Genomic DNA, 27,500 nt, shown 5'->3' with positions numbered 1-27,500 from the left:
TTTTGAATGGTATATAGTATAGTGCTGATTGGCGACAGTGAAGAGAAACTGTAGATTATCATAAAATACTTTGAAAGTATCTGCAAAAAAAGCAGAAAATTGAAGGTAAATGTGAACAACAATAAGATAATGAGAGTAAAGAGAAACGTGGAAGATGAAGTAAGTTAAGACTGTTAGTATGGACAGAAGAAAATTTAAATTTCTTCATGCATGCTATTGTGATGGTGTAAATATAACGACGGGTGACAAGATGAGAGAAGTTCATCACAAAATATGAAATATAATAAATGCAGCAGGAGGTGTGGAAAACAAATAGTATGACTTTGATTGCCATAGAACACAAGGTAGAAAAGTATAAAAGGATTGATGAGATAATTCGCCTTTATAGAAGTGGGGTTTATAGGGAATTTAAATAAAAGAAAAAAGTTATTGATATGATGTATCTTCGTCATATGTACGATGTACGACTAACTGATAAAGAAAAGCCTTAGCCTAGTTAAGAGGATGGAGCAAAGTACTTTCTAGCCTTTTGGTTAAGTGGAAATTTTGCAAGGCGATATGTTAAAAAGAATCAGTAATTCCGAATTGCTGGTGTTTGATCGGAAGGGGTGCAGGGCAACTCAACACCAGGGCAAGTATAAAACTATAAAACACACGCACACACACGCACACATACATATATATATATATATATATATATATATATATATATATATATATATATATATATATATTTTTGGGCTCAAGCCATGTCGTCCTGATGGAAGTTCCTATAGGGTAGCTTCCTAGGGTATATTACAACTACGGCGATATTCCCAGAGAATTTACCTTAAGGTACCAGAATTCTAACTCCTGGAGCGAGTATCCCTCGTGAAAGGGATATCGCGACATATCAGAGGACGTATTCTAGACACGTCACATGGCAATCTACGACCTGAACAGAGATTTCGTCTCGTAGGAGGGAGATTGACGAGATACGAATTCGGGAAAGAAAAAGGGGAGCCGCTCCCAAGGCTTCCCTATCCCCCGATTCGTATGCGTGCCTGGCGCCAATCCTGGCGCCATCTGTATTCCTTTTTGTGTAGCTTAACAACTTGGTGTTTTTTCCTGTTTTTCTCGCAAATCTTGGATTTATTCAGCTTTTCATGGCTTCTCCGTCTTCGTTGGCCTCGGATAAGTTGAGTATAGTGTCTGTTATGTATAAATGTAGGCTCTTGGTAAAATTTTGAGTAATTAATAGGATTAATCTTTGATACAAGAGCCGTAGCCTACCAGAGGTGTCCTGGACACTGTCACTCGCTAGGTATAAATTAGTTAGTCAGAGTGACATTCCTGGTTGTTTTGCTTAATAAATTTTAGCTATTTAGCTTTACATAGGATTTCCTTTCGTGCTTAGTATTATTTGGCGAAGTATTCGCCATTCTGGCCTACGCTAGGCCATGTAGCCTAGTCGTTTGGTCCTAGTACTTAATGCATGATTTTGGTTTTTCCGAGTGTAATTAAAATTTTATTGAAGCTTTAGGCTATATTTTATACATTTTAGACTGTGTGGAATATTTCCAAGATTGTATACGTGAGAGTTTCGGTGAATTAGGTAATCGATTTTCTTGGTGCCTAGGCTAATTGCTTATGGAGCCTTAGTATACTTTATCATTCTCCCCGGTTGCTTTCTTTTCTTCGGAGAAGGTATGCAATCCCTTTCCCGCTGTTTAAGCCTTGGGCTTATCCCTAAGTGGTTTTTTCCGAATTTATTTTCGATAAAACTATACTAGGGTGTTACTGTACCTTCCTGTTCCAGCAAAGTCTGGTTCAAAGAGGGACAGAACAACAGAGTTTTTAGTCTGAGTCCGTGTTGTCTGGCTTGGGGCAGAGTCCCCCTCGCTGACCTAACACTTACAAAGGGAGCTTAGCTCCCTTAGGTCACTATCGAAGGTTTCTGTAAGTTATGATTCCTTCTTTTGTGATCGACCAGACTAAGTCCTGTTGCTGTTCTCGGGGGAGGATAAAATCTTCCCTTGGGAGTAGCAACGCCTTCCTTGCTTTGGTGCTCTGGAAGCTGGCAAGTATTGCTGGCCCTTTCCCTTAGATCTCCCTTAGGCTAAGACAAAGTTCTTGGCTGCGGGTAATCTGTCACTAAAGCAAGGTTGGCAGGACCCTCTTGTCCCTTCCCCCTCTATCTCCGTAATGGCCTAGCCATTACTGTACTGTACCTTGCCGGCCGGCAGAGCTGGCCGGCAGGGGTATTACTGTACTGTACGTCATTCTACTTCTGGACCTAGTATAGGTTGGGATGTGGAATTGACTAAGCCCATTGCAGGCCGGCAGAGATGCTGGCCGGCAAGGGTCTTATGTTTTCGAGTGCTGCCCGGACCTCTCTTGGTCCCTCATCCATGCCTGCCGGCAGAGCCGGACGGCATTGGTCAAGGAAGCCTGAATTAAGTTTCTCCCCTTCCTTATATGCACTCTTTCGGTTGCCGGGCTCGGGGGGTTGTGTACACTCTTATCCCGGCATCCATTCTATTTTCTTCTAGTGCTGTACCTGTCCCGGCTGCCGGCCTATGAGGCCGGCTGACGACCTATGAGGCCGGCAGCCGGGCAGGTGTAGTCTTCTGGTTCTTTTGCTGCCGGCTGGCATCGGTCTTGTACCTTTGCCGGCCGGCTTATGTCAGTCCTTGTCTGCCGGTCACCAAGAGTGTGGCCGGCAGCTGGGTACTACCTTGTGTAGTTGCTGGCCGGCAGTCATTGCCGGCCAACACTGGCTGTTGCTGGCCGGCAGCTGCTGCCGCCGGCACAGGCATTTGAACCAGAGTGCTGCCGCCCTATAGCTGTTAAGTAGTATACTTTAAAGCTAGTTGTGGTGTGTGCCGGCCGGCAAAGGTAGGCCGGCACACATCCTCCTATACTGTACTAGTATTCTTCTGTATAGCATATACAGTAAGAAGAAAACTATAGTAAAAGTTTAGGTACAGCACTGTATCTTCTAACACTATTGTGTTTTCTTGCACAGCCCTTTGCTGTTGCCCTCAGACAGGAAGCAGAGTTCTTCCTCGTCTATTATCCAGGATTTTAAAATCATTGCCTAGGTGTGAGCTCCACCTGTTTCCTCTGGAAACCTTGCATTGGTTACTCTAGTAGAGATAAACCATTTTGATTTTATTATCTGGAAGGCTGCAACAATGGGTTGTGAGGGAAACACAAGTGTGTGTCTTTCCTTTATGAATTGTTATGCTATACTATGCATATCCAGTGATACATAGTTCACTTGATACTCATGGAAATTTTTTCTCTTTACAGGAGGACCCTCCGAAGTGCGGAAATGTTTTCTGCAATGTCCGCAGCAAGAACCTCTGCGGACATGAGTGTTGTAGGAGACACGCAGCATGCGCTGTCTCCAAGGATGATCTCCAGTATTGGGACCCTCAGGTATGTACTGTATGCACTAACCTGATTACTGAGGCTTTTGATTCCCCTAGAACGGCGGAATCAAGGGATATAGCTAGGGAAAAGCTTCGTACTTGGGTAAGGGGCTTCAAGAAGAACACCTCTGGACCTTATCTTCCAAGTGAGAAGATGAGGGCGTATCTTTTTCCCCAGGCATCAGCTGAGGCAGTGATTCCCCAGCCTCAAGAGGAGATCCCTCAAGATCAAGTCCAGGTGGACGAGGAAGTCGCAGATGCGATGCAAGACATCCAGTTGTGTGACAGGATGTCTGACCTGGACGAAGGTTTGGAAGAAGACCTCCTGGCAGAAGGTCAGGATCAAGTTCAAACCCCGGATGTCGTAGAGGATGGGGTCGACGAGGTGTCGGCTACTCCGGTTCAGATGCCGGAGCCCATCCCCTCAACATCGGCTGGTCTCCCAGTAGAACTGGGACAGGCCCTCTCTTCGATTGTTGGAATGATCCAACAAATGCAGGAGAATCAGGAGAAGGCGGCTGCAATGGAACTGCGTATGCAGTCCCTAGCAGAATCACATGGGCCCCAGAAAAGGCTCAATGTGAAAGACCTTCCCATATGCTCAGATGCTAACCCATGGAGGTATGCTGAGCACATGCCGATGACGACTGGTAAGATCGTCATCTCGGATAAGCTGGGTTCAGTTCCCCTAGAGGAGGTAGAATTCTGGCCCAGCAAGGCATCATATCCGGACTGCTATGTCCGGCTGAGAAAAGAACCAGCTTCAAGGGAGGAGACAGAGCCGAAGGAGGTCATTATTATGGACCACGCTAAGGCTCAAGCCCTACTTTCATCCTCGATGAAAGAGAGGGGCTTCTCGAATTCGAAGGTAGCTGCATTGAGCAAGAAGCTCCCTTCTTTTGTGTCCTCTCCTGATAGAGCCTTCCCCTTTTTACAAAAAGGGTTTGCGGCTGTCCTAAAGGCAGTCGAGGCCGGCAAGCCTTGCCCCTCCCTGGAGGAGTGTAAACCCTTGTCGCTGGCTCTGCCTATGGACCACAAAGACTGGAAGGATGTCCATCTGACATTCTCAGTGGGAAAGTTGGAGGCTGATATTGCCGGACGGCAATTCGGCGAGGACCTCCCCAAGCTGCCCGAATCTCTTTTACGAAAAGAGTTCGAGACCAAAGAAAGACTGGCTGCCTCAATGTCTCATCAGACCACTCTTGAGACAATGGCAAGTGACCCTAAGGTCCATGAAATGTTCATGGTAGTGGCTAAGTCTCACCTAGCCACAGTGACGAAGGACCTTTATGGCTTCATCAAGGCAAGGAGAGCTTGCAGGGAGGTCGTGTTCGCCGGGGCTTCGGTGAGACACGAACCAAGGAAATTAATCTCCTCCAACATTTGGGGAAAAGACCTTTTCCCTACCGATGTGGTCAAAGAGGTTGTTGATAAGGCCGCCGTGGAGAATAGAAACCTTCTCCAGAAGTGGGGCCTGGCTATCAAAAGAAAATTTTCCCCGGATGAGGGTCCTCAACCAAAGAGGAAGAATATGAAGACTAGGCTACCATTTCGGCCAGCCAAGCCTTATAGACAGCAACAGCAACTGCAATTGCCTTTGCCTCCAGTGCCCCAGATGGTGGCACAAACCCCGACTGCCTTTCAGTGGGTACCCCAGGCTGTGCCAGGTCAGTCAACCACATTCGCCCCAACGTTCGAAGGACAGTCTTCTTCCTTTCGTGCAAAACCTAGAGGAGCAGCCAGAGGCTCGTCTAGGCGCCCCTCAAGGGGAAGGGGATTCAGAGGTGGTCGTGGTCAGGGAGGCAAGACCTCAGGACGGCAGTCCAAGTGAAATGATACCGGTAGGAGGGAGACTGATGAAATTTTGGGATCGCTGGACCTTCGATCCCTGGGCCCAAAGCCTACTCAAGAATGGACTGGGTTGGAGCTGGTACAGCACTCCACCCCCATGCTTTCGGTTTTTCCAACACTCCACCCCCGTTTTGGAGGAGTACGTTCAAGAACTGTTGGAGAAAAATGTGATCCGAAAGGTGAAGTCCATCAAATTCCAAGGGAGGCTGTTTTGTGTTCCCAAGAAAGACTCGGAAAAGCTCAGAGTCATTCTGGACTTGTCACCACTCAACAAGTTCATAGTGAATTGCAAATTCAAGATGCTAACACTGCAACACATAAGGACCTTACTGTCCAAGAGGGCATACTCAGTCTCTATAGACTTGTCAGACGCCTATTGGCACATTCCAATCAGCCGTCGACTCTCCCCCTACCTAGGATTCAGGCTACAACGGAAACTGTACGCCTTCAGAGCCATGCCATTCGGGCTAAACATAGCCCCAAGGATTTTCACGAAGCTTGCGAGCGCAGCTCTCAAACAATTACGCCTAAAGGGAATTCAGGTAGTAGCCTACCTGGACGACTGGCTGGTGTGGGCAGCATCCGAGACCGAATGCTTGCAAGCTTCCAGTCAGGTGATCCAGTTCCTAGAGTACCTAGGCTTCAAGATCAACAAGAAAAAGTCTCGACTTTCTCCATCCCAAAAGTTCCAGTGGCTGGGAATCCACTGGGACCTTTTGTCACACAGTTTCTCCATCCCAACGAAGAAAAGGAAGGAAATAGCGGGCTCTGTAAAGAGACTTCTAGATTCCGAAAGGATATCAAGACGCGAACAGGAGAGGGTACTAGGCTCTCTCCAGTTTGCTTCAGTGACAGACCCAGTGCTAAGAGCACAGCTAAAGGATGCAACCGGAGTTTGGAGAAGGTATGCATCAAACGCGCGAAGAGACCTGAGAAGACCAGTGCCGCCTCGGCTACGTACTCTTCTCAGACCTTGGTCCCAAGCCAGACATCTAAAGAAGTCGGTTCTTCTTCAGCCACCTCCCCCGTCGATGACGATTCACTCAGACGCCTCAAAGGAGGGATGGGGAGGTCACTCTCATCGGAAAAAAGTCCAGGGGACTTGGTCCAAGCTATTCAGGACCTTTCATATAAACTTTCTAGAAGCTATGGCAGTGCTCCTTACCTTAAAGAAAGTCTCCCCGCGTCACTCGATCCACATAAGATTGGTGACAGACAGCGAGGTGGTTGTGAGATGCTTGAATCGACAAGGGTCGAGGTCACCACCTCTCAACCAAGTGATGTTAGCCATTTTCCGATTGGCGGAAAAGAAGAAGTGGTACCTGTCGGCAGTTCACCTTCAAGGAGTCCGCAATGTGACAGCGGACGCTCTATCCAGGTTCACACCGATAGAGTCGGAATGGTCCTTAGACGCAGGATCATTTTCCTTCATTCTGAATCAAACCCAGAACTGCAAATAGACCTCTTTGCGACGAAAGACAACAAGAAGTTGCCCCTGTACGTGTCCCCGTACGAGGACCCCTTAGCGGAAGCAGTGGACGCAATGTCCCTCGACTGGAACAGATGGTCCAGGATTTATCTGTTCCCTCCTCACAACCTTCTGTTGAGGGTCCTCAACAAACTGAGATCCTTCAAGGGGGTAGCGGCAATAGTGGCCCACAAGTGGCCGAACAGTATGTGGTTCCCCTTGGCGTTGGAACTACAGATGAAGTTCGTGCCGCTACCACATCCAGTTCTGACCCAGCGAGTCCAGAAGTCGACTGTCTGCGCTTCATTACAGAAAACCCAGACCCTGCAGCTCATGATTTTCTCGCCCTAGCGGTGAGAAAGCGTTTCGGGATTTCGAAAGCCAGCATAGACTTCCTAGAGGAATACAAGTGCAAATCGACTAGAAGGCAATATGAGTCATCTTGGAGAAAATGGGTGGCCTTTGTAAAGGCAAAGAATCCGCAGGAGATCTCAACAGACTTCTGCTTATCTTTCTTCATCCACCTCCATGGCCAAGGGTTGGCAGCTAACACGATTTCAGTGTGTAAATCGGCTTTGATGAGACCCATTTTATTTGCCTTCCAGATCGACCTAGGTAACGAGATCTTTAATAAAGTTCCGAAAGCCTGCGCTAGGCTCAGACCTTCAGCACCTCCAAAGCCCATCTCATGGTCTTTAGACAAAGTTCTTTATTTCGCCTCCCTGTTGAGCAATGAAGAATGTGCGTTAAAGGATTTGACGCAAAAAGTTATTTTCCTATTTGCACTCGCGTCCGGGGCCAGGGTTAGTGAGATCGTAGCCCTCTCGAGAGAGGCAGGTCGTGTTCAGTTCCTGGATGGGGGGGAGCTGAACCTGTTTCCGGATCCTACGTTTCTCGCCAAGAATGAGTTACCCACCAACAGGTGGGGTCCCTGGAGAATCTGCCCTCTGAAAGAAGATGCATCTCTATGTCCAGTAGAATGCCTAAAGGTCTATCTTCGTAGAACTTCAGACTTCAAGGGTGGTCAACTATTCAGGGGAGAAACGTCAGGCTCAAATTTATCTCTGAATCAACTCAGAGCGAAAATCACATATTTTATTCGCAGAGCGGATCCTGACATACACCCGCAGGTCACGATCCGAGGAAAGTTGCCTCATCCCTAAATTTCTTTAATTGTATGGATTTTGAACATCTCCGTTCATACACGGGCTGGAAGTCTTCCAGGGTGTTCTTTCGCCACTATGCGAAGCAAGTAGAGGAACTTAAGAGATCTGTGGTAGCAGTGGGTCGTGTAGTTAACCCTACTGTTTAACTCTGCGAGGAACAGTGGTCTTAATTGGGACGATTAAGTCCAGGGTGAGTGTGTAGGTACATACTGTACTACAAACTAAATGAGGGCACCAAGTGCCCATATAGACTGTTCCTTCTTTCAAAGGTGAACCTAGCATAAGTTCAGACATGTGTGCCAAGCGTTTCTAACGCTAATGTGATTGATTTTTAATACAGATTTTTTATGACTTGATACCTTGGTATCTTATTAAAGTGGTGTTTAATGGTTTTTCTTTCAGATAAACAAGTTCTGTTTACTATCATACTTATGCTTAAAGTTTTGGGTTACCCTCTTTTATATAAATATATATATTTGTTGTTAACCTGTCTGTTTATTATCTGTCAATAAACTTGTTCTTGAGAACCTTGCGTCTCTTTCACCTGTGTCAATTTATTGGTATAATTGAGCATTTTAATTCTATGTATCTTATCTGGGATAATTCTGATAGAATTGTTCTGTTATGCAAGCTATGTTGCATTGGTTTATGTAAGTCCCCTAATGGGAGGACTCCGTCCCATAAAGGGACGAGGGCGGTTTTATTAGTTTCTTCCTATGCGGATATAAACCTTTGTCCAATACAAGTATTGTGCGGATTACTGGTCAATATATTGACGCAGTGGTTCTATACAAACTATGCTTTACTTAATATAGGGCGAGACCACTATATTAGCTTGCCTGGTATTCATACATAGATATATGTACTCTTCGAGACTTTCCAGAGTCTAGTAGGACTCTTCCCTGTAGGGGGCAGGAAGCTCTAACATAGTTTATAGTTAGTTGAAAAGATGTATAACGGTAACATCTTAGGTCTCTAGGTCTAGTCGACCGGGAATAAATACCTCCGGGGAATCGGCACGTTCTGAGAATCCACAGATACAGTAATGCTCTGGTACACTTCCATCAGGACGACATGGCTTGAGCCCAAAAAACGGATTTTGAGCGAAGCGAAAAATCTATTTTTGGGTGAGATAGCCATGTCATCCTGATGGACCCGCCCTTGCCTTTCTAAGAAAGGGCTGTAGGACCCCTCCCTACATACAGTATCTGTAGCACCTCGTGTACGCTACAAGGAATACAGATGGCGCCAGGATTGGCGCCAGGCACGCATACGAATCGGGGGATAGGGAAGCCTTGGGAGCGGCTCCCCTTTTTCTTTCCTGAATTCGTATCTCGTCAATCTCCCTCCTACGAGACGAAATCTCTGTTCAGGTCGCAGATTGCCATGTGACGTGTCTAGAATACGTCCTCTGATATGTCGCGATATCCCTTTCTCGAGGGATACTCGCTCCAGGAGTTAGAATTCTGGTACCTTAAGGTAAATTCTCTGGGAATATCGCCGTAGTTGTAATATACCCTAGGAAGCTACCCTATAGGAACTTCCATCAGGACGACATGGCTATCTCACCCAAAAATAGATTTTTCGCTTCGCTCAAAATCCGTTATATATATATATATATATATATATAATAGTTTTACTTCTCTTTTTAATGAACAATGTTTTGTTTTTCGATATTGAGTGGTTAAAGGGATTATAAGATTTATCTTTTCAGTGTCGGTGGTATTAGTATATTGTTCAGTTCAGTTAATCTGAATAAGCATATTTCCACACTAAAATGTTGCTACCCATCTCTTTACATCGAGCCCAATACTTGGAAATTTGGAAGATACTGAAATATAAAGAAATATAAATTGTCATCTCACCCAAAATGGAAATTCTTATCCAAAGAGGAAAGGAAAAATTTACATATGGGGGACATTTATTTGTGTTTGATAAAATTTGTAAACTAGATAATAATGTCAAATTTTGGCTTTGTGATCAAGGTGCTAGGTGCAATGCAAGGATTCATACAAAATTTGGATCTGTTATCAAGGAAGTAAAAAAGCATTCCCATAATTCATCTGCACCCAATGTTAAAGTGGCTAAAGTTTACACATCCTTGAAACAACGCGCAAGAGACACCATTGAAAAGCCAAGTGTAGTAATAAGTGAGATATTAACAAATGTATCACAAGTTAGGCTTGAATCACTGCCTGATGCTTCAGCTATGAGAAAAACGATTAACCGCAAAAGGAAAGCCGTAAGTGCTCCTCCTCCTCCTCCTGCAGATCTTCAAGAGTTAGAGTTGCTGCACCAGTACAAGATTTACATTCCAGAAGGGAGAGAAGAAAATTTCTTGATAGGCGATAGTGGGCCTGGATTACACGGAATTATGCTTTTTGGAAGAGAAAGCTGGCTGGAAGGGAGAGAAGAAAATTCCTTGATAGGCGATTATGGGCCTGAATTACACAGAATTATGCTTTTTGGAAGAGAAAATTGGTTGCAACATTTACATTCATCTCATACTAAAATCAAAAAGCAAAACAATTATATGATATACAGGTCATTTGCATCTGATCGGGAGTTTATATATATCACGAGGAGATCCATGAGAGAAAGTAGTTTGGGATAAAGACGTGTCTCCATTCTTCATTAAAAAGACACATGTAAAACAAGTATATATATATATATATATATATATATATATATATATATATATATATATATATGTGTGTGTGTGTGTGTGTGTGTGTGTGTGTATGTGTGTGTTTTTTTATAGTTTTATAGTTGTCCTGGTGTTGAGTTGTCCCGGTGTTGAGTCGGTGGTGTTGAGTTGGCGGTGTTGAGTCGGTGGTGTTGAGTTGTCCCTTTCCAGATGGGAAGAGGGTTTCGAGAGGTTGGAAGAGGGGGTGAAAGAGGTCTTGCTCTTGCATATAGCTAATATATTGCTGAAGTGCCTGGAAGAGACGGTCGAATTATGCAATATGTGTAATGGGGTTTACCTTGCTGGCGATACTCCTGTGAAAGTTTAAGGAGCGGCTAATGTTACAAAATTCTTACTTTACAGGGGTTTCTTTCAGTAATTTGCATTCAAAGAGTGAATGTGGTGGTATTTGTTGTTTCATGGAGCTACCACCTTTTAGGATAGCTTAATGTTGAAAATCAATCTCTCTCTCTCTCTCTCTCTCTCTCTCTCTCTCTCTCTCTCTCTCTCTCTCTCTCTCTCTCTCTCTATCTATCTATCTATCTATCTATCTATCTATCTATCTATCTATCTATCTATCTATCTATCTATCTATCTATATATATATATATATATATATATATATATATATATATATATATATATATATATATATATATATATATATATATATATATATACATATACCAAGGCACTTCCCCCAATTTTGGGGGGTAGCCGACATCAACAAATGAAACAAAAACTAAAAAGGGGACCTCTACTCTCTATGTTCCTCCCAGCCTAACAAGGGACTCAACCGAGTTCAGCTGGTACTGCTAGGGTGCCACAGCTCACCCTCCCCCGTTATCCACCATAGATGAAGCTTCATAATGCTGAATCCCCTACTGCTGCTACCTCCGCGGTCATCTAAGGCATCGGAGGAAGCAACAGGGCCTACCGGAACTGCGTCACAATCGCTCGCCATTCATTCCTATTTCTAGCACACTCTCTTGCCTCTCTCACATCTATCCTCCTATCACCCAGAGCTTCCTTCACTCCATCAATCCACCCAAACCTTGGCCTTCCTCTTGTACTTCTCCCATCAACTCTTGCATTCATCACCTTCTTTAGCAGACAGCCATTTTCCATTCTCACAACATGGCCAAACCACCTCAACACATTCATATCCACTCTAGCTGCTAACTTGTTTCTTACACCCGTTCTCACTCTCACCACTTCGTTCCTAACCCTATCTACTCGAGATACACCAGCCATACTCCTTAGACACTTCATCTCAAACACATTCAATTTCTGTCTCTCCATCACTTTCATTCCCCACAACTCCGATCCATACATCACAGTTGGTACAATCACTTTCTCATATAGAACTCTCTTTACATTCATGCCCAACCCTCTATTTTTTACTACTCCCTTAACTGCCCCCAACACTTTGCAACCTTCATTCACTCTCTGACGTACATCTGCTTTCACTCCACCATTTGCTGCAACAACAGACCCCAAGTACTTAAACTGATCCACCTCCTCAAGTAACTCTCCATTCAACATGACATTCAACCTTGCACCACCTTCCCTTCTCGTACATCTCATAACCTTACTCTTACCCACATTAACTCTCAACTTCCTTCTCTCACACACTCTTCCAAATTCTGTCACTTATCGGCCAAGCTTCTCTTCTGTGTCTGCAACCAGAACAGTATCATCCGCAAACAACAACTGATTTACCTCCCATTCATGGTCATTCTCGTCTACCAGTTTTAATCCTCGTCCAAGCACTCGAGCATTCACCTCTCTCACCACTCCATCAACATACAAGTTAAACAACCACGGCGACATCACACATCCCTGTCTCAGCCCCACTCTCACAGGAAACCAATCACTCACTTCATTTCGTATCCTAACACATGCTTTACTACCTTTGTAGAAACTTTTCACTGTTTGCAACAACCTTCCACCAACTCCATATAACCTCATCACATTCCACATTGCTTCCCTATCAACTCTATCATACGCTTTCTCCAGATCCATAAACGCAACTTACACCTTACCTTTTGCTAAATATTTCTCGCATATCTGTCTTACTGTAAAAATCTGATTCATACAACCCCTACCTCTTCTAAAACCACCCTGTACTTCTAAGATTGCATTCTGTGTTTTATCCTTGATCCTATTAATCATTACTCTACCATACACTTTTCCAACTACGCTTAACAAACTAATACCTCTTGAATTACAACACTCATGCACATCTCCCTTACCCTTATATAGTGGTACAATACATGCACAAACCCAATCTACTGGTACCATTGACAACACAAAACACATATTAAACAATCTCACCAACCATTCAAGTACAGTCACACCCCCTTCCTTCAACATCTCAGCTCTCACACCATCCATACCAGACGCTTTTCCTACTCTCGTTTCATCTAGTGCTCTCCTCACTTCATCTATTGTAATCTCTCTCTCATTCTCATCTCCCATCACTGGCACCTCAACACCTGCAACTGCAATTATATCTGCCTCCCTATTATCCTCAACATTCAGTAAACTTTCAAAATATTCCGCCCATCTTTTCCTTGCCTCCTCTCCTTTTAACAACCTTCCATTTCCATCTTTCACTGTCTCTTCAATTCTCGAGCCAGCCTTCCTTACTCTCTTCACTTCTTTCCAAAACTTCTTCTTATTCTCTTCATATGAATGACCCAATCCCTGACCCCACCTCAGGTCAGCTGCCCTCTTTGCCTCACGTACCTTGCGCTTTACTTCCACATTTTTCTCTCTATATTTTTCATACTTCTCTATACTATTACTCTGCAGCCATTCTTCAAAAGCCCTCTTTTTCTCTTCCACTTTTACCTTCACTCCTTCATTCCACCATATTATATAAATTTACACGCACATATATATAATATACATAATCAAACAAGTTCACACACACATATATATATATATATATATATATATATATATATATATATATATATATATGCACATACATATCTATATTAATTCTTAGTTGCTCGTACATCACTAATGTATATTAGTCTTTTTACTGATGTCCAAATTGTAAAGTTGTGTACAATATGATATATATATATATATATATATATATATATATATATATATATATATATATATATATATAAATAACTATACAGTTTTTTTAATTCATATATACATATACATATACACATATAAATATTTATAGATATACATATATATATATATATATATTTATATACATATATAAATATATATATACATATATATATTTGTATAGGTATCATATATATATATATATATATATATATATATATATATATATATATATATATATATATATATATATATATATATATATATATAATATATGTATATTGCAATGCTGAATATTTATTTCCTATTTTACTGAAGTATATAGTTTTACTATTTTGAAGATTATAAAAATTAATGTTATTATCTTTGCTGCAGATCGATCGAGGTCGTGGAGAAACGACTACAAAACTGGTAGTATCTTCGGTTGGACCAGGGGATTCAGGCATCTATTCTTGCGTACCCCAAGGTTCACACCCGGCATCTGTGCTGGTCCATGTACAAAAAGGTAAAATGTGTTTTAATCACTTTTATATGTATCTGCTGTTGATTATGGAAGGATAGGAATGTTCATTGTGTTCTCTCACTCAAGAACCATATGGTCTACTCCCTGGACTTTCCTAATAGTTTGCTTCCTATTGACACGGCAAAAAAAAAGTCTCCAGCATACAGAAACACCCAAACCTTTACTGGTCTCCTAACAATTATTTGTCTCTTTCTTAAAACCAGCAACCGGTCTCTTATTCTAAAACTCGATAATCATCAGCTATTTTCGTATTCTACTTGTCCAATAATTACATTGTGGCTTAGGGAGAATGAATGAACAAATTATTTGAAGTTCTCTGTTATCCTGACATCGAAGGTCATTGACGCTGATATCGTTTATTATGAATAGAGTAAAAGAATATTCAGTTAAAACCATAGAAGTAAATATGTTATGAAATTTAAAAAGCATTCAAAAGACCTGCTTCTGAAATAAATTTAATAATGCCACTAGCATTGTACAACACATCATGTCCAAGGATCTTGGCAAGGATGAACCCGCCATCATCACCTCCAGCCTCAAACAGATATCTATTTCTTTCTTTGCTATAAGTGGGGCATTCCGTCAACAAATGCCTCACTGGCAAGGGTATCAAACAGTCGTCGCAATATGGGTGGTACTGGCCAGCCAGCAGAAACTCATGTGTCATCCAAGTGTGACCAATGCGGGAACGACAAAATAGTCTCCCACTTTCGGGGCATCACGTTATACTTTCAAGGGGATATAACATTCGCAATTGCTCTCTGCTTATTTTCAGCTAAAATATCCAAATACTATTGCCAATTATTATAAATAAAATTCTTAATTGTCGGTAAAAAAAAATCATTACAGAGAATGGGATACCTTCTTGGTAGCAACTCAGTAGCAGCATTCTTTGCCAGTGCCTGCCTCATAATTTCCAGACACACCTGTGTGTGTCGGAATATCAAAAATATTAAAATTGCCCTCTTGTTTTAACGCTATTTTCTCACCAGCAGTTAGTATGCCATATGGTTCGGCAATATACTGTATATGGAAGATATTAGAGGAAGTGCACCTCGACAGTTAAAAGAATTACTATAGTCAAACATGGTGTTGGACTTGGAGTATATAGATTTGGACCCATCACTATGTTCTTCGACATATTCCATAAGAAAAGAGCCCTAGCTTCTATTTCAGCCATGTTGTTTTTTATACCAATAAAATATTTACCAAAAGATATCTTTGGTAATTTCCATGGAAGGGTTGGTGATATTCTAAATGGAGGAACTCTGTTTTTTTTTTTTTTTTTTTTTTTTTGCTATATCAAGACTGTTTATTGATTGTTTTACCCGAAAACCATAAGGTTGAAGAGATTTTGGGTGTCACTCAAAAGATCTACAATGCATTACAAAGTTTGCAATCTGACAGGCTAAAGAATGGGGAAGTCTTTGCAACCTAAACCAATGCCGAACAATATAAGACTTTCGGTAAAGGGCTAAGGGTAATTCACCAGCATCCACAAGGAGACTTAGGACAGTTTTAAACGCTCCTGTGGACAATCTAATACCCCCATGATGTATGAAGTCTAATATCTTTAATTGCCTTGGTGTCATTGGTAGATACAATATTTTTAAAAGGATGTTATAAAACACAAAAATATCTACTCCCAAAATGTGAACAGTGAGGCGAGACGAGATTCGACATCTGTTTTGTTTGGTCAAACCTGTAATCCCTTCACTGTCGTCAGCATTTTGGAAGTAAACCGAGCCTCGACGAAAACGCCTGCCGTGATAAGAGAACTGTCCTGTTTTGACCAAGATATCGTCTTAATTAGTGGAGTCAGCATATTTTGAGAAGCTTAGCCTGAGGGAAATCCTTGTTTACGATATATGTCATCATGGAAGGACAGGTGCTGCCCTTTTGTTACGACTTAACACGTGGTCCAGAATGCATCAGAAATTTCTTTTAGAAGCTTCCATGGCATGATCAAAATGGGCGTTTTTTGAGGAAGCCAATAAAGACGCAGAATTGTTGAAAAAATGCCTTCTATGGAAATGACCACTGCCCACTGTAATTAACTCCGCCCATACTTGGGTATATAAACTTCAAGAAGAGATTGTCAAAGTGAGATAGGACAGGACATAAGATAAGAGAGGTACTATGTCCGAAGAAGATAAGATCCAAGTCCTAACGTGATAAGAAACAGAGACGACCAGAAGTCTGATAGAGCCAGATTCTAAGTTTCCCTTCAGACAACAAAAGCCTATCTCCAAAATCCTGTTATGGCCTAAAAGAAGAGACAAATTGAAGCAGCCTGCCCTCCCTACTTGTGACGCGAAGTAGCCAACACTGCCTGCAGCCTGCCTTAGTTCAACAGTATCATCGGATTCTTGGAAGAAGACCTTTGATGTCCTTTCTTGTTACCACCCTTTTTGTGACATCTTCAAATCCGGTCATCGTGCCAGTTTCATCTGAGCTTCAGCCCCCCTTCTGCAACGTTCTCAAACCTGAAGTCTCAGTACCAGTATCATCTCAACCGCTGCAGTAAAAATATTCCTTAATTATTTCTACCTTACTGACTGTTCCCCTTTTCTATTGGTGTTTGATTGTTTTGATTTGTCAGTTAAAGTAACCGAAGAAGTAACGTTAATTTTCTTTATAAGTTGGTGAATAATCGTGGTGTTTTTTCGAGTGTTTCTTTTCATATTAATTTCCCATGTTTTAATGGTTGCTGTTAGGAACATCTTACTTATTGAAAGGACCTGTAATGATTTTAAGATCTTAACAGTTGGCGACCTTGCCAGGATTTTCAACAACGTAACCAACAGAAAGAAGCAGAATGAGTGAGATTACAAAAGATTTGATAGTTTCAGGTAAACTTCATGGTCTAGATGGCAATGCTCCCCAAGAGTATATTGTTAAGAGAGAACAGGATGTGTTTGAGAGGGATGAAAGAGCAGCTGAAAGTGAAGAAAATGAAAGACAGCTAGAAGAAAATGAGAAAAAGCGTAAGCATGAGTTAGAAGTCGCTCGTCTAAGGCAAAATCTTCATATTAGTCCGTCAGGTAGCAGACCAGGAAGTAATGCTTCAGGTAGCAGACGGGGTAGTAATTCATTATTGAACGATGATTCTGATAATTTAGGTATAGGTGCAGTGTTGAAATTAATTCCAAAATTTGATGAGAAGGAAGTAACAAAATATTTCATGTCTTTTGAAAAGTTAATGAATAGAGTAGGTTGTCCCAAAAACAAGTGGACTTTGTATTTACAGTTAGTCTTAAGTGGTAGGGTACTTTCTATGTATAGTTGTATGTCTCAGGATGAAAGTGAAGGCTATGATATCGTGAAAAAAACTGTTCTTAGTACATACAGGTTAGTACCAGAGGCGTACCATAAGAAATTTAAAAGTTTGAAAAGGAATGAGAGCAGTACTCATGTAGAATACGGAAAGAAGTTAGAAAGATAATTTTGTGATTGGTTAACTTCCGCTGAAGTAGATAATATTGATGAGCTCAAGAACTTAGTTTTGTTAGAAAACTTCAAAGATAACATATCTCCAGACATTAAGCTATATATAGAAGATAGGCAGGCGTAAAAAGTCTTTTACAGATGCAACAAGGTTGGCAGATGAGCACAATCTTACTCATAGTTTAAGTGATAGTAAGAAGAAAAATATTCCTTCTTCTAGTAAGATACAACATAGTAAGAGTAGTTTTAGCGATATTAACACAGGGAAATATGATTATCATTACTATTGTTATACATGTGGAAAACCAGGTCATACTGCCAGGTTTTGTAGGAACAAATGGGAAGGTAGTAGTTCAGAGATAATTTGTTATCGATTTAATAAGAAGGGGCATATAGCAAGGAATTGTGTAGTAGAGGAGAAGAATGTCAAGAAACCAGTGTCTCTAGTTAATAATCTTTCGCCAAGCATAAGTGACATTATGAAAGAAACTAGGAAATTTTACGGAGATTTTTTTTCTGAAGGTGTATTTTCTTCTCTTGAAGGAGGGGATTCAAGAAGTTATCTTGCTTAGGGACACCAGAGAGCAGCCGTTTCCTATATTAGGAAAGAGAAGTGTGCCAACAAGGGCAAAAATCAGTATGAAAGAAAAAGTTATGTTAGGTGGGTTTCCGAATACTTGCGTTATTTGTCCTTTGTTAAAGATGAACTTGAAAAGACAGGGAGTGTCAAGAGATGTAAAACTACCAGTTGTAGACTATTTTCCCGTTGACGGCGTTGACATTATTGTCGATAATGATTTAACTACATCCAAATGTGTGAATCCTATTTTAAGTGAGGTTCCAGTGCCTGAAATGGTAGTAACTAGATCAGGTTTAGATATAGATATAGACTGCAGTCATAATTTGTTCGAGGTTTCGAACATGTGTGATGGAGGCGGTGAGGTTGATCTTAGCAAGTGTGGGGCTGAGATGACCGACTCCCTCGGTGTTGACAGTGTTAGCCAAGTTGATGAAGTAGCTGTCGAAAGTAGTGAAGTAGACATAGTCGATGTAGTGGATTCAAGTAATAGTTACTGCAATGGTTTAGGCACTAACATTTTGAACAGAGATGAGCTAATTAAGTTGCAGAGAGAGGATGAGACACTCAATTTTTTTTAAGTAAATCGGATGATGATCCCGATAATGTTTAAAAGGAAACCTTTTGTTTAAAAGACAAAATTATGTGTCGCTATGCTCGTCCCAACTCAGTTAGCAAAGAAGAAGTTATAGAACAATTAGGGGCCCCATTCACGCTCAGTTGCAGCCTTCAGGTGAGAACGTTGTGGGTGTGGTTTAACTGTGTCGTTGCATGTATGGCGTGATTTTATTCGTAAGGTTTGAAAACACAGGCAACCGGACAGCTCTAGACCTGTTCGAGCAGGCCTGAATGTATGTGAGGTGTCTTCGACATGGCTTACAGGCTTATCATCCTCCTTCTATGGTTAAAAGTCGCCGTAGAAGAACGCTAGTAGGCGAGCACTATGTCAGACATCTTGGTAGAAAAAAGACTTTGGAACTAATTCACTGATGTATACAAGTCTATCCCTTGGTGATATAGCTAGGGTTGCCAGACATCCCGCTTTTGCGGGACATGTCCCAAATTTCATTCTTTTGTCCCGTGTCCCAGACTAGACTCTCACGGGATGCTCTTTGTCCCGCATTTAGTTCATCATTATAAATATATAAATAAATAGAAAAAAATATTAACAAATTAAAATCCTTACCTCATGATATAACGTAAAATGGCGATTCTTTCTTGATTACAATGATGATAATATAAATTGAATAACCAAAACATTTTACTAAAGGTTTACTGTGTTTACATAAAGCAGCGAATCGCGTTTGCAAATTATCAAATTGGTTAGCACCAGGTGAGCGCTGACTATTGAGTAGTAACATACTGTGACATTTCATTTTAACCCTCCATACCAGAGTACCATTACTGCTTGCTACAGCCTACTTTTTCCTCTTTAAAACTAATTGCATGCAGCCCAAGATGTCAAAACGTAAATGTAAATTTCGTGATGAATAATCCAGCGAGTGGACATTTATCAAACAAGGAAGCAATTGCTTTGATGCCATTACAATTTCAGTTTTGAGAATGGCGGGAAGAATGATATCACGAGACACATTGATTCGGCAAAGAAAGCATTTCCTCCACTTCAAAAGATGATAAAATAACAAACTTCATGATCAAGAAAAACACAACAAACTTCATTACCAAGAAAAACACAGATAAAGAAAATAAGATATTAGCAGCATAAGTAGCCATGGCCTTTCATAATGTTTGCCATCATTCAATTCAAACGATTGTACAAATATACTACTACCATTATTATTATTATTATCATTATTATTATTATCATTATTATTATTACTTACGCTACAATCCTAGTTGGAAAAGCAAGATGTTATAACCCCTATGGCTCCAAAAGGGAAAATAGCCCAGTGAGGAAAGGAAATAAAGAAAAACTACAAGAAGTTCAAGACCAATAACAACATTAAAATAAATCTTTCATATATAAACTATAAATACTTGAAAAAAATAAGAGGATAACAACAAAATAACAAGAGGAAGAGAAACAAGGTAGAATAGTGTGCCCGTGTGTACCCTCAACAAGAGGTCTCTAACCAAAGATAGTGGAAGAACATGGACAGAGGCTATGGCACTAGCCAAGACTAGAGAAAAATGGTTTGATTTAGAAAGCTTTGATGACTTTTCATGGATGTTACTAGACGTACCTCCAGTATGGGAACAGATACAATCTTCTTGTCTAGTATTAAAAGACAAAGGAGTAAAAATGCATACAACGTGCTTTTCTGCCTGTGGTCAGCTATTAAAATTCTCTTTGATCAACAATTGCAGAACCAACGTGATGAATGGATGACCAAGATGTGTCATAAAAGATGGTTTTCCATCCTTAAGCAGTTAGACTTCAAGGAACAGTATTCTTGAATATCCATTCGATAATCCTGCTCATAATGCAAATGTGGTTCTATGATGACTGCTCAATGGACAGACGAAAGGAATAAGTTAGACGTGTCAACTATAGATGCTATTTTACAGTGTAAATGGAATACATTGTCTTTACGAAGAATTTTACAGACATGCTTTCCATATGAAAAAGTTTGTTTCATAAATATTAATTACTACTTTCCCAAGTTAGTCTCATTTTCTTTCTTGCAATTTGCATTAAATACTAATTTTCCTAGTTTTGTTTCTTCATATACCATTAAAATGCTTGATATTTTTCGATACGTCTCTAGGTTTTTATATGTTGATCTGTGTGTATATATACTATGTGTATAAATTTATCTAGATATAAATATTATAAGCTGAGAATTGCGAGATTTAAGAGTGTCCCGGATTGCTTATCTTGAAATCTGGTAACCCTAAATATAGCACATATCATGCAAGTGTCTTTCCTCTGTATATGTGGTGCCACAAGGTCTAAAAGCTTGCGAAATGTACACTCATCCATTCGTAGATAATCAAATAAATCATGAAGCTCCCATACTAAAAGTGACAACAGGTTTGTTTGTGACAGTACTTCTGTTTTTGCTAGCCATTCCTTCATCCAAACCCTTTTCCCCCTTCTCGGCTGCTTACGTTTCTCGTAAGCTACAATACAAAGAGCTAGAATTTGCATCTGCTTCTCTGATAACACCTCATCCATTGTTGGCAGAGAGTAGACTAACCTAATTTCACTCAGGCTGCCTGGGTATTGTATGGGTACAATTTCGGTCGTCCGGCCACTGAAGCTCTGCCCAAAACCGGAGACCTGCAGGTAGTACCGGTGCATGAATGGGCCCCCTTTGTAATTCCTAGGAAGCTTTGCGAATTAATTCTGAAATTAGCACATGATGATCAAGGACATTTAGGGGTAAATAAAACTTTCAAATGTATAAGTAAGACCTAGTTTTGGCCTAAGATGAAAAGTGACGTGAAGAGATATGTATTAGGCTGTCACGAATGTCAAATTGCTGGTAAACCTAATAAAGGGCTCCTTTATGTAATATTCCATCAGTGGGAGAACCTTTTGATAATGTAGTAATTGATATAGTTGGACCTTTACCTAGAAGTAAAGGAGGGAACATTTATCTATTAACAATCATTGACAGACTAACACGTTATCCAGAAGCAATCCCAGTAAGAAGCTGCAATGCGAAAAATGTAGTTAAATGCTTGTTGAACTATTTTTCCAAGTTTGGTTTGCCTTGTGTTATACAAAGTGATAATGGCAGTAATTTTGTGTCAAAATATTTTAAAGACAAATTAAAAGAGCTAGGTATCAAACTTGTAACTTCCACACCGTATCACCGAGAGTCAAAAGGGATTGTAGAACGTTTCCATTAAACATTAAAAAGTTGCTTATGAAAATTATGTAATAACTTTGAACATGACTGGGAAGAAAAACTACCTTTAACTTTGTTAGCCTTATGATTGGCACCTTATGACACTACAGGATTTAGTCCTTGTGAGTTGCTGTTCGGTCACACCGCTAAAGGACCTTTAGAAATTTTAAAGAGTAAATTAATGATTCAAGAGGGTAGAGAAGATTACATTCAGAATTTAGAAAATTACAAGAAGAATTTAATGAAAGCTTGGAAATCAGCAATAGAAAATGAGAGCAACAACCAAGGGGAAACTAAAAAAAAGATACGATCTTAGGGCAAAGGAGAGAAATTTCCATGTGGGAGATAAAGTCTTATTATTGATTCAGAAAGAAGGTCCCTCATTATCATATAAGCTCGAGGGTCCTTTTCCTATTTTAGGAAAAAAGGGGAAATTTGAATTACTTACTTGATATGGGTCGACGTAGAGCTGAGTGGCTGCACATAAACCTGCTAAAGAAATACAACAGACCCTCAGGACCAGTAATAACTGTGTCGCAGCGAGAAACTAGTTTTGAGGAAAACTCTTATGTGCTTAAGAATTTCAAGTTATTTAACTCTAGCTTAAAAGGAGAAAAACGGAGTGAATTATATAATGTTTTTCTAAATTACCCAGAAACTATTAGTGATAAATTTTCCCTTTGTCTACACATACACCGAATAGTCTGGCCTATTCTTTACACATTCTCCCGTCCTCATAAGCCTGAACACCGAGATTACCATACAATTCTTCTTTATACAAGGGTTAACTACTGCAACGTAATTGTTCAGAGGCCACTTTCCTCTTGGTAAGGGTAGAAGAGACTCATTAGTTATGGTAAGCAGCTCATCAAGGAGAAGGACACTCAAAAATCAAACCATTGTTCTCTAGCCGTGGGTAGTGCCATAGCCTCTCAACCATGGTCTTCCACTATCTTGGGTTAGAGTTCTCTTGCTTGAGGGTACACTCGGGCATTCTATTCTATCTTATTTATCTTCCTCTTGTTTTGTTAAAGTTTTAATAGTTTATATATGAAATATTTATTTTAGTGTTACTGTTCTTAAAATACTTTATTTTTTTCTTGTTTGCTTTCCTCACTGGGCTACTTTCCCTGTTGGAGCCCCTGGGCTTATTGCATCCTGTTTTTCTAACTAGGGTTGTAGCTTAGCAAGTAATAATAATAATAATAATAATAATAATAATAATAATAATAATAATTGGGGGGTCCATCTCCAAAACCCTAGGAGGAGTTTGTGAACGACAATAAACATTGACGGAACCTTTACCTTTATTACAGACGTATGAAAGTTTTTGTTTCCTTTCCACCTAACTCATTGCGTAAGCACAAATAGGTCAAAGCCAATTCGGTCTATGATTTTAGGCTTATTGGGGATACTACGTAGTTTTAAATACACTTCCATGAAAACAGCGCTGGCTTTCTGGCAGCACACGCAGGTTTTCATTGTTTGAATTACATCCACTTTAATGTTACACCAACAATATTTTTGCATTATATATTCTGTTCTTAACTGAATAATAAAGAATTTGAATCTTTAATAGAGTTTTTAGTTGCTGACGGGTGGAAAGATAGAGCAAAAATGGCTGGCATTGGTCATTCCAGGTTTAATCGATTCCAAAAAGGGTTTTATGAAAATTTCAGACATATATTCCTTCCTGAAGATAAACGTGAATTTTAAACCCTCAGCCAGCCTTAACATTGTTGCCATTGTTCACTGTGTTGAGGAGACTCAGAGAAACGAGAAACGGTTATTTAATGTTTCAAGAATATGCTATTCACTCTATCTTTTTTCTTTTTGTTCTTTTTAGCATTCATCTTCAATACTTAAGCCAGAGTTTTCATGCGGCAACAATACTTTTTTGAGATGTTGGGGGTAGGTATCACTCATCTAGGGGATAAAAACTTTAGTGTTCAAAACTCGGAATAAACACACTGTGCTTCTGGTCTAGAAGCACTGTAAATCCTAGGGAGATGTAGGCTTTATATAATTCCAAACACCACATAAATCTTAAGAGAAATACTGACTCCATGCAATTCCAAACCCATGATAATCCTAGAAAGATGCTGGTTCTTTGTAATTTAAGGTGCTATTTAAATTCTATAAAGAAGCCGGCTCCATGTCATTCTGAACGCAATGTAAATCCCAGAGAGATGCAAGCTCCGTTTAACTCTAAGCACCATGTAAATCATAGAGAGATACTGGTTCTACAGTATGTAATATCAAGCACCATATATATTAGAGGGAAACCGGCTCCACGTAATTCCTAGTTGATACTGGTTCCATGTAATTTTAAGCACCATGTAAAACAATGTTTTGCTTCCCCCATGAAATTTCAACCATATAAATCCTTTCATAAATCTATCAAAATCCAATCTAAAATTTTCTGAAGGATATTACGAACAACCTACTTTCATGGGGACAATATTCGAAATAACGACAAAATACTCTTAAATACTATACATTTGAAAGAAATGGTATAAGACTGTATACATGTGGAATTTATATCGCACTAAAGAATGGAAATAATATGATAACTCCTGATATTTGTTGCCTTTTACTTCAAAGTTTAATATATTGATACGGACAACGGGAAGAATTTCAATACTAGTGAAAAGTTATGAAAGAAATAACGAACTTTATTCTGTATTAGTTTAGGTTTTCCGTTACTAGATATATTTTCAGAAAATGAACAAATAGCTTCTGTGCTTGAGAGAGAGAGAGAGAGAGAGAGAGAGAGAGAGAGAGAGAGAGAGAGAGAGAGAGAGAATTATAATAGCAAAAATATTCAAAATTTTGATATTAAATCAACGTGGTATTTACACACGCCATTCAATTTGTTAGAACGGGATTAGCTTGTCCCCCAATAAATCTGTGCAGTGAATCTTCCCGAAGAGGGAGGTTACGAGTACCCCTGAGAATATAAGAATGTTCTCCTTTACAGTGAAAAATGGTATAGTCCATTTTCATTTTATTCAGGCTGAATCCTGTTCGTATCGTCGAAGATATGAAACTCTAATACCTGATTACCCTTCCCCTCTCCCTTATCATCTTTTACAGGTATTTATTACCAAACAGCCTTCCAACTTGCCTCCAAGGTCTTTCGGTTTCTTGGCCGATTCGATTGCTGAGATGAAGAGGCACTTTGTAATGACAACTTATATTCGAGGAGAAAATGACTTCAAGTGGAAGTCAGAATTACAACTGCTTTCTGCTTCTGCTTGCATATGTGTTTTTATTTCTTATATGAAACAGGAACAATAGGCGGCTGCCCAAATATGGTCAAAATAGAGGCGGTTAAATCTAAATCGAGCAATAGCTGCATATTTAAATTTCTTGTTATTATCGTCTTTAATACATGTAAATGGTACAGAGTATCCTCAGCATCGGTAGATAAAAACCACGTTTAGGGAAAATGTTATAGAACTGGACGACGAGGAAAAGAAACAGGGAAATCAACGACGTCGTAACGGCGCTGAGAATGAGAAAGATATTTTTAAAAGATTTCTCACGCTCACAAGAAGAAATTGCACGTTTTTTCACCAGTTCTGCTCTCCTCGTTTTTCATTTCTTAATTCAGGTGCAATTTTCTCTTATCTAAAGTTTATATTATGCCTGATTTTAGCTAAAAACGATATATATATATATATATATATATATATATATATATATATAAATACACATTATATATATAGTATATATATATATATATATATATAAATACACAGTATATATATAGTATGTATATATATATATATATATATATATATATATAAATACACAGTATATATATAGTATGTGTATATATATATATATATATATATATATATATATATATACACAGTATATATATATAGTATGTATATATATATATATATATATATATATATATACAGGGCTAGGCAGTATATCTTAGCAATCCATGTTATATAAGTTGATGAGCAACTTGGTGAAGTACCGTGAACTTTGGGTGTAGAGAAAATACCCCTCTAAATCTCGTTGACGTCAATGGCAGATAAAAAAGATGTTTCTTCAACTTCCACTCTCGATGACGGATGATCCTACTAAAATCAGAAGCATATTCCAAGCAAAGAGAGAGATGGATCTGTTATAAGAACAGAAGATGAAGAAATGCAACCCTGGATGAAAGGAAACACTTTAGTGAGGTCATGAATAGGAGATATAAAGGGAATAATCTGACTGATATACCTGAAACTGAGGAAGACCTTGATTTGACCACGAATGAATTTAATGTGTCTGAAGTTGAAGCTATCATTAAAAAACTAAAGAGATGAAAAGCCCCTGGATACGGTGGAATAACTGCTGAGATGGTAATGGCCGAAAATTAAGTGACGTCAAGAATACTTACAAGATTATTTTGTAGAATATGGCGTGAAGAGGAAAAACATGATACATGATGAATGGGAGTTGGAAGTGTTGGTAAAAAGGATCCGACTGATTGCAATAAATACAGAAGCATCAAACTTACGTCAGTTGTCATGAATATATATAATATGCTCATTCTAAAGAGACTAATGGGAAAGATTGATGAAAAGCCGAGAGATGAACAAGCAAGATTTAGAAAAGGTAGAAATTGTACTGACCAAATTTTCATTTTAAGACAGCAATGTGTATAAAATAGAAATCAACTTTCGATGGCATTTATGGACTATGCAAAGCTTTTGATTGTGTTCACCGGCCAATTTTAAGGAGTCTTACATTAATATGGAGTTCTTCTTAAATATCTAAATTTTATTAGGACTGTTCATGAGAATAATGGAATCCTATCAAATGAATTATCAGTGAACAGTGAATTACTCCAAGGGAATGTGTTTTCATCCATGTTTTTTATCCTCCTAACGGATAGCAGTAGGTAGGACAAGGCACCAGCCACCCGTTCAGATAATATTGTTATAGAGTTATGGGGCCCTTTGACTGGTCAGACAGTACTACATTGGATCCCTTTCACTGGTTATGGTGAACTTTCCCTTTGCCTACACATGCACCAAATAGTCTGGCCTATTCTTTACACATTCTCCTCTGTCCTCAAACACCTGACAACATTGAGATTACCAAACAATTCTTCTTCACCCAAGGGGTTAACTACTGTACTGTAATTGTTCAGTAGCTACTTTTCCCTTGGTAAGGGTAGTAGAAACTCCTTAGCTATGGTAAGCAGCTCTTCTAGGAGACCCTCTCAACAAGAGCATGCCTTGTCGAAGTCATTGTGCTTCAACAGGAAATACTGTTTTCGTGTTAAAGTATTGTGACGGGCACGAGGGCTCTCGAACTTGGGAAATTGCTCCTCAGGTTCGAATCTAAATTTCTCTTTCTCTCCTCTTTTTCTTCCTCTGAATATTACTTCGACCTTCTCCTAATTTCATTAACTTTCTTTAGTGTTCCTGTCTCAACTCTA

General features: G+C 39.8%; 1 protein-coding gene across 1 annotated transcript in view; it reads left to right on the top strand.

Annotated features, from left to right (window-relative positions):
- The window catches only part of LOC137643869 (protein amalgam-like), a 538,253-nt gene that overhangs the window by 493,809 nt on the left and 16,944 nt on the right, over positions 1-27,500 (top strand). Inside the window, exon 7 of the mRNA XM_068376606.1 lies at positions 14,059-14,188. Coding sequence (XP_068232707.1) covers positions 14,059-14,188 — 130 coding nt within the window. The remainder of the gene's footprint in view (positions 1-14,058; positions 14,189-27,500) is intronic.

This window comes from Palaemon carinicauda, chromosome 1 (genome assembly GCF_036898095.1).
Source record: "Palaemon carinicauda isolate YSFRI2023 chromosome 1, ASM3689809v2, whole genome shotgun sequence".
NCBI classification, from domain to species: domain Eukaryota; kingdom Metazoa; phylum Arthropoda; class Malacostraca; order Decapoda; family Palaemonidae; genus Palaemon; species Palaemon carinicauda.
This window is presented reverse-complemented; position numbering and strand designations above follow the sequence as displayed.